The 9,019-nt window shown below is 40.4% G+C and overlaps 1 protein-coding gene across 8 annotated transcripts in view; it reads right to left on the bottom strand.

Moving 5' to 3' along the window:
* Nucleotides 1–202: 202 nt before the first annotated feature.
* The window catches only part of TNFAIP8 (TNF alpha induced protein 8), a 256,368-nt gene continuing 247,551 nt past the window's right edge, over nt 203–9,019 (bottom strand). For 7 of the 8 annotated variants that reach the window (XM_030193523.1, XM_030193525.1, XM_030193522.1 and 4 more), the window contains one exon: nt 203–1,587. In XM_030193523.1, coding sequence (XP_030049383.1) covers nt 1,022–1,587 — 566 coding nt within the window. In that variant the 3' untranslated portion in view covers nt 203–1,021. Of the gene's footprint in view, nt 1,588–2,587; nt 2,610–9,019 lie in introns of those variants that run through there. The other variant, XM_030193520.1, reaches the window with a different exon arrangement.

Here is a 9,019-nt window from a genome sequence, read left to right as displayed (position 1 = left end):
GCAGCACCTCCCCCCAGAACAGCGCGATGCCCCCCCGGCGAAAGAACCCCCCCTAGGTGCACGCTGCTGGGGTGGGGGGGTGCCGCACGCCTGCCGGCTCTTCGTTTTCATGCTCCCTCTGCCCTGGAACAGGAAGTAACCTGTTCCGGGGCAAAGGGAACATGAAAACAAAGAGCCAACAGGCACACGGCACCCCCTCAGCGGCGTGCACCTGGGGTGGACCGCTCCCACCACCCCCCTTGGTACGCCACTGCTTCTGATGTTCAGAAAAGAACATCAGTAGTTCAAAGGAACTATCACGCAATAATCCACATTCATACATTCAATTGCTCCCGGAGTGTGGGATGTGCATTCCTCAGGCATGGATCAATACTGCTCAGGTTTATTATCTCTGAAACACCCAAACCAAACTTCCGGTGCAGATCATGTGGAGGAATAAGCTGCCAAACACAACTGTTTATAACCTTGAACAGGAGATTTAAAAAAAAAAAAAAAACCTTTCCATAAAGAGACTGTGGAAAAACTGAGTTGTATCTAAAGCTGTAACACTAAAGCTGTCTTCTATGCAAAATCTACAGCATGTACAAATACTCAATCAGAAAAATGGGCTTTTTGAACACATCAGAAAAGGAAAATACACAGCATGAAATTACTATTCTTCTCAATGAAACAACCTGCAAGAAATTACCTTTAGATTAGATAAATGTTTACTCTCTGAATAGTAATTCCCCCATTGTCTCCTTGAAAGAGCTTAAACCTTAATTTGGCAAGTTCCTTTCCAAGCCATTACTTTGCTGAAAATAAAGATATTTTCTTTACATAAACCTCTGCAATGCAAAACTCTTGACATTCCTGTTTTACATAGCATGTAAATACAAAAATGGTTTCAGACAAAAATAAAATAAAACAATTTTCTTAACAAATTATAGGGAAAAAAACGTATTCATGGTCCTTTGGTTCCTTCATGACTTAGGAGTTTTTAGCACAAGTAATGCAAAGGCCATCAATTTTGATTCACTATTTAAATGTTGTCCTCATCAAGCATTTTGTTGACACCTTCACATAATCTTTCCAAATGAGGCTTGTAAGGTCCAAAAGGGTTATACAAAGCAGCCAAAAACTCACAATCTGAAAAGTGATCAAACACATTGTCGACGCGTCCATGAGATTTTGCAGTTAGATGGCGTTGGATAATTTGATGAAGCATATCTCTGCAATCATTCAACAGTTTGGACAGAACATTTCGGTCAAAAGTAAAATCCACCTGATAGAAGCTGACTACTGTCATAGCCAGCTGATGCACCTTCTTCTTGAACTTCTCCATCACTGCTATTTCGTCTTGATTGAACTGGTTATTCCGATAAAGGATAGCCAGTTTGATTATTATTTTGATGAGATTCTTGATGATCTTCTCTGCTTCTTTCTTGCTTTGTGTGTATTCTTTCGTCACTCTGTACAGTTCATCTAAAACCTCACTGCTGGTATCATCAACTAGGGTAGTTGCAATAGATTTAGAAGCCATTTTACCAAGGATCTTCTTTTGGGCCTGAATGGCCAAGTTTTTGGAGTTGAAGACATCTGTGGCCACTAAAAGAAAACAAAAATGCAAGATAAAATTACTGCTTGAATAAAACCTCATATCCTTTGCCAGAGAAATCAGAATGAGGACCATAGTCACATATCTAGGAAGGGGCACTTTTACTAAAGTGTGTTAGGCTGTTAAGGTGCAGTTTAGTATACAGCAACAGACACACACTAATGACATTAGCGCACAACCAATTATGCTAGAAATTGGACAGTGGCCATTTTCCAGTTGCAGAAACAAATGGTCTTAGCGTGGGGGAAAGACCCCTGTAAGGGTGAGCTAAGGCCACTTTTTCCCTGCACGTTTGTAAAAGGAACCCTTAGACAGGGAAGCGAGAGAGACAGTATTTATGCATGAGTAAAAGTTTGCTTTTTTTTGGTAAAGTATTAAGCTTAACATTTTAAAGTTTAAAAATAGTAAGACTGAACCCTTCCAAGATTGGTGAATAATCTAAGACTCTTATTGACTTTGAAATCATATCTAGATTATAACAGTCGATCATGCCACATTCACAACAAAACACCCAGCTGTATGGCAGCAATAAAGGTGGAACATCCTCAAACAGGTATCTGAATCAGCAATCACAAATCAAAAGAGAGTATGAAATAAGAAAATAAAAATTAAATACAAATAAAGCTTAACACTAAAACAACTGTAGCATTTCAGAGACCACTTAAAAGGTCACCTCGTTATCCAAGACGCTTAACAATGCATATTATTCTACTTTCATCTAGTTAAGGTAAAGCACAACCAAAAAGCTACTACAAACAGCCACAAAACTCCTGGTACTTAGTGGCCAATTGTTGGAGGGGGGAGGGGGGGGTCAGCTTTCTTTGGAAGCAGTAATATCATAGGATCTTGCTATGAAGCCAGTACTGGATTCTTTGGCAGTTTTGATAGTAAAGTTTCTGAAAAGATCAAGTGAGCAATTATGTGGACAGATAACCAAGTAGCACAGTTCTTGGTCCTGGAGAGACATGGAATCTTAGGAAGCTGTAATACCTTTTAAAGGGTCAACCCCCCCAAAAATGTTGTGCAACATGGGCTTTGAAGATTATACAAGCCCCCTCCTTTTAAAAAGGCTAAATAGTGTGTCGAGTGCTGCAAAAGAAAGGGTTTCAAATGGGAATTATAGCACAAGCACTTTGTGAAAGATGATGGCTTCCTCATGCGATATATATATATATATATAGTAGAGGCTTAAAATACCAGGAACCTGGATTAGAATCCTCCATTGTAACAAAGAACATATTTCATACATGAGAATATAGAGCCTGGACACTGGGAGCCAGCACGATTGCCCCTTCTCTGAAATGCTCATCCGTGGGAAAACGGCCGTGAAAATCTCCAATGAAATATGCACTCAATATAGTAGCATGTGATGTTTGTGTCACAGGGTAGATTTAACTTGAAGCATTTTAAGCACATTGAGCTAGGAGGCTGCATTTTTGTTTAATCTTTGATCACTTGAACATAGCAGCTCTGCAGAATTTGTTTTCAGCAGACCATGCTAACACACAAATTAACTCTTTGTAATATATTTAGGAGCATCGTAATCAAAAATCACAAGATACAGTATGGCCTTTAAACCACAGGGTTTTTTAAAATAGGATTTTGAATGTTATCTAATGAGGTTAAAAAAAAGAAAACAAACCCAAAAAGAGTCTGAATTCTGTTTTATGTTCAGCTCTTTCATAGTCTTAAAAGAGTTTTATTTCAATAAATTTAAACCAAAATGTATAGCTATATCTAATTTTGCAAGTATTGAAAACTGACTGTGCTTGAAATCAGCATCAGCAAAAAGACACACTGTGCCGACACATTGCTCTTGTCAGTGGACTGACCTAAAATGTAGGCCAAAAAGTTTTTAAAGTGTTCTACCTAACATTCCTCTCCCTTCTCTGTTGTTCACTGTGCTTTCATTTGCTTGAATTTCAAATAGTTAACTAGTTAAGTTTAAAAGAGAAAGAGAAAGAAGACCAGTTTCCCTATGGAGAAATCAAGCATATAAATGTCATGTGACCGACTCACCTGCAAATGCGCAGTAGAGACTTCCCTCTCTGTCCCGCCCTCGTGTCAAGACGTCATGACGTCAGAGGGCGGAACAGAGAGGGAAACGGAGTCGGACGCCACCTGGAAACGAACATCTCGCGAATCAACCTCCACCCTTCTCCCCATCCCCGCCGCCGCTCCCGCCCCCCACAGAGGTGAGAGGCGCTGTCAGGTCAGTGCAGGGGGCCCGGCACGGAGGGGGGAGGGAGCGGCGGCGAGGAGGGTAGCTGGAAATCTCGCCCGTTTTAACGTGCTTAACGGCTAGTTCAAATATACAAAGAGAGTAGAGAAAGCACCAAAAATGCAAGAGAGGAAACCTGGTGAGCAAAAGAGTTTCTCTAAAAACCAAAAGTTGAAATTCTTCTGAACAAGGATAAAAACTATATACGACTGTTTATTGAATATCCAGCATATAAAACTACAATGTTCACAACATTTAAAACTTGGCTGTGTTCCAGCAGATAAAGAAGAGAACTCGACACGGTGCCATGTTCTGGCAAAAATGCATGTGTCAGAAGTCAACAATACCTGTGGGTATTATACACAACAGCATAAATAGGTGATACTCAATAACAACAAAGAACCATAATCAGCAGCAGTACTGTTTCTGTGAGCCACATGGTTTACTATCAGTGGTGCTCCATGTGGCTCCTCAGATACTGTTGACTCCTGACGCAGGCATTTTTTGCTGAAACACGACACCATGTTACATCCTCTTCTTCACCTGTCCTCTCTATTTAATGAAGATGGCTTTTGAATCATTTTTGACACCTCCTAATATGGATTAATCATTATTTGGTGTTGGACAGATTTCCAAATCAAGGTGGTAATATAGTTTTGAATCCCATTGTTAAGAATGGTAAACTTGGTACTGCAGATGTTACAAACTATTGTCCTGCAGCATCCATTCTGCTCTTTGTTAAATTGATGAAGCGTTTGGTTACTGATCAAATGAATCATTTTCTGGATAAAAGTCTGACCTATTCCATGACTCGCAATCTGATTTTCATAGATGATATAGCACAGAAACAGTACTGAGGAAGTCTTTTCTACCGAGAGCGTTTTCAGCTCTCGGTAGAAATCAGCTGGCGATAAACGCCAAGACACCCACTATATTCCTATGGGCACCTCGGGGTTTACCGCCAGCTAATTTCTACCATGAGCTAAAAATGCTACCATGGCTTACTAAAAGACCCCCTTAGTGTGTTGATAGCAGAGAGAAGAATGCTATTAGGTAAAGGCCATAAAGCTATTGATCTACAGTTTGATCTTTCAAGTGCTTTTTGACCTAGTGGATCATCACTTAACACTGAATATTTTTGACAATCTTGGTATTAGTGGTAATGTGCTATCCTGGTTGGAAGGTTTCCTCACCTCTAGGATGTACAGAGTGAAATTCTGTGGGTCCTTTTCTCAGTCATGGTCTGCTAGTCCACATCAAATACTGTGTTTAATATATTAATGTCTTCATTAGGCCAGGTATTAAGTATTGCTAGATTTAGGGCCCTGTTTACTAAGCTGCATTATAGGCGCCTTAGTGTTTTTAACATGCATTAACTGTGTAAGTGCCTACAATATCTCTACGGGTGCCTACACGGTTAACGAACACGCTAATTGTAGGCGCGTTAAAAACACTAACGTGCCTTAGTAAACAGGGTCTTTAATAGCTTCAGTTACAAAGATGACAATTTTATTCCCTATTGCTCAGACACCTGATCAAACAGCATGTAGGATAAAAGAGTGCATTTCATCTCTCGAAATGTAGATTAATAGTCATTCCTTAAAATTTAATAAAGACAAAACTTAAGTTTCTTTGTTTAGGGCAAACAGATATGACAGAGTGACCCCTAAGTTGGTGGCGCTTCATTGGCTGCCAGTAGAGACTCATGCCCAGTTGAAAAAGTTTGTATAATGATTTTTAAGATTCTGTATGGTTTAACTCCTGCTTATTTATCGAACTGGCCTCAGACCACTGCTAAAAACAAAGGCCTTCGTGACAACATCCAGCTTCATTTTCCTAATCCCAGGGGGCTGTCAAAAGACTATATTTTCTGTAAGTCTTTTATACCAAGCACTGACTATTTGGAATTCAATTCCACTTCAGATGATTAATATAAGAAATGATTCTGTGTGGAACATTACTTTTTAGGAAATTATCTTAAAACGGTATGTAGATTTTTATGTATGTATTGATGGTATAGGATTGTTTTTATACTTGACATTGTTTGTCAGCTCGCAGGGTCTGCCTGCTTTTTTAATCTGTTACCTGCAGTGAATTCCATTTGGGGAACTTGCAGAATATACGTAATAATATAATGTAATAACGTAATCTGTTGGAACACAACCAAGTTTTTACATTTTGTGAACACTGTAGCTTTATGTACTTGCTGGCTATTCAATAAATCATCCTATACATTTTTTATCCTTGTGGAGAAAAATTTCAACTTTTAAATTTTATTTACTTTTTTAATTTTTTTTAAAGAAAACCCCTTTTGTGCGCTAAATTTCCTTTCTTGCATTTTTGGTGACTTCTCTACTCTTTTTCTGCATTTGTAACTAGTTAAGTTCCACACACACGGCATCCATCTATCTTCAACTATAACTCCAACAAGGAAAACTCTCCCATAAAGGCTTCACATCCAATACAACAGCATTAAAAGAGAGCAAAGCAGCATCCCCAGTATAGGAACCTTCCATTTTATTTCTGCCTCAGAAATCAAAGCTCAATGAAAAGCACTTTATAAGGTGATGAAATTGTAAAGCTAAGCAGAAGTAAGGAAAACTTATTTCAACATACACTGTGGATGTTGCTGCATTTAAGATTATGAAATTAAGCATACTCTGATGTTGAGAAGTTATGGTTTAAGTTTGCATTACAGTACTATATGAATTATAAAATGAAAAAACAATTCTTGTATTTAAGGCAAACATTTGCAACTTTGTCATTTATAATGTGCATTGGTAAAATGTATTCATGCTGGCAAGCAGCAAAAATAATTGCATTTTGGAATGAGTCATCGTACTATGATTACGAGCTAAATCAAGCAGTAACAGCCACATATTCCTTTAGATATCAGGCTATCGGAAACTTATTTGACATTTTGACATAAGCTGAAGTTACATTTCTTTTGCAGGAGGGCTATGGGTTAGTGGCTTCCTGGGTTGACTGAAAATTTATCCATGAAAGTTAGTCAAGCTTTAGTGTGGGTTACATTTTATTATTTTTTTAAAATTATGTTTTCATTGTGTTTAACATTTTTAAATATTAGATCATATAAATTGTATATTTTTATTATTGTTCTGTACTCTCAGCTTATTCAGTTACTAGGCATGCAATAATTTTAAGTAAATGAAGGCATGCATGAGAAACCCCTCACAATGAGGGCTGGATCTCTATGCAAGGATTTTACCCCCATTACAGAAACTGTACACAATAGCACACAGCAAGTTTTTAAATGTATAACCCAGAGCTACAAGAGTATCTTTGTGCACTGTGATGCACAACAGGTTACTTTATTAGGTGCTGCTTGGAATGTGCTTAGTGCCAACATATATTAGTCCTTAAGCTGATTTTCTTTTCTGACTCCATTTTTTATTTCACTTGTCAGGTTATCAGTAAGAGTTTGTGGTACTGTTGGTATTAAACTGCCTGGCCAGTGGTGCAATTTCCTTTCAGGGTAATATTGGAAGAAGTGAAACTTTAGGCTATTTTTGGAGTGAGGTTGGTGCTACAGATATGGCATTTGTGTGCTGCATAAATTAAAGTGGCACACTTTACCATCTACCCATACAATAGTCCCAAACTGGGAATACAAAACTTATATGGGTCGACATTTAAAGCGATTTAAGCAGGTAGGAGAAGCTCCTGCCCTCTTTAACTGCTTGGGGCTGACTAACTGCCGATATTTAGTGACACTTAACCAGGCAGTGCCACGCAGTAATTGGCACTAAATGGCCATTTTGGAACTGGGCTGCACAAGTGCGGAGTTGAGGAGGAGCCAAAATTTGTGAGGGTGCCAGAAATATTCAGGGCTGGTGCCCACATAGCCAAGTGGGCATAAAGGATGCCTGCTTAGCTAGAAGGTCACAGCACTGAATATCTTCCAGGTACTGACCTGAAGTGTTCCAATCCTCCCTCCTGCCTTCCAGAAACATCAACAGAACACCCCCCATCTAACCCCCCTTTCTGATCCCCCTCCCTCCCTCTCAGCCCACAGTAGTACCACAATGCTTCTGCTACAGGTCAAGGGAGCCATTTTGAAGAGGCAGCTATGATGGGCATCATTCCTGTCCATTCTCCATGAGATCACCAGGAGGCCGGGGGGGGGGGGATATTTGGAGAGGTGGTCTACTGATATTCCAGGGAAGCAGGAAAACGGAAAGGTGGCTTGGAAAGGACTTTTTCTTGATGTGCCGGGGGTGGGGAGCAGGACCTATTCAGATGTCCTTAGGTGGGTCCTGGTTAGAGAGCTGCGCGGCTTCGGAACCCGCGGGATTCCCGCGGGGACGGAGGCAGTTCCTGCGGGGCTCCCGCGGGGATGGAACCAGTTCTGTGGGCTTCTCGTGGAAGTGTAAGCTGCACCTGCACCAGCCTCTCATCTACCGAATACCAATTTATTTGAGTGCTGTCTCTTCCTCCTCTTCTTCCTTGCTTTAACAGCATAAATGTGGAAAGTCTTCCATTAAGGAGGTGGTAGAGTCACAAATGATGACGGAATTCAAAAAGGCGTGGGATGAACACAGAGGATCTCTAATTAGAAAATGGAAGTTATATAAAAGCTAACCTTAAATGGCTGCATGTGTGTGGATATGTCAAGTGACACTTAGATGGCGACTCTGGCTGTGATGAACTAGAGCTGATACCTAGCAGACTTGTATGGTCTGTGTCTCATACATGGCAATCTGGTGTAGGATGGGCTGGAAAGGGCTTAGACAGCAACTTCAGTGGCTGGAACATAAGGACAGTGCTGGACAGACTTTTACGGTCTGTGTCCCACAAATGAGAACATGAATAGGCTGGCGTGGGCTTCGATGGCAACTCCAGCAGTTGGAACATAAGGATGGGGCCAGATAGACTCCTGTGGTCTTTGTTCCAGAAACACGAAAGAAAGACCATAATCAAGTATATAATATCACACTCGTTGATTTAATGATGAATTGATCATGAGTGTGACTATTGGGCAGAGTGGATGGATCGTTCAGGTCTATTTGCTGTCACTTACTATGTTACTGTTAATCCTCTTTGCTCCCAGGCTGGTGCACAGACCTCAGCTCTGACACAGGCACGAGAATCAGATGTCACCTGACCTACTGGCGCGTGCATGTGGCGTGAATGGACTCATCCTCAGCACACACTGCCAGTGAATCAGAGACAAATCTTAC

The sequence above is a fragment of the Microcaecilia unicolor genome, chromosome 2, assembly GCF_901765095.1.
Source record: "Microcaecilia unicolor chromosome 2, aMicUni1.1, whole genome shotgun sequence".
NCBI classification, from domain to species: Eukaryota; Metazoa; Chordata; class Amphibia; order Gymnophiona; family Siphonopidae; genus Microcaecilia; species Microcaecilia unicolor.
This window is presented reverse-complemented; position numbering and strand designations above follow the sequence as displayed.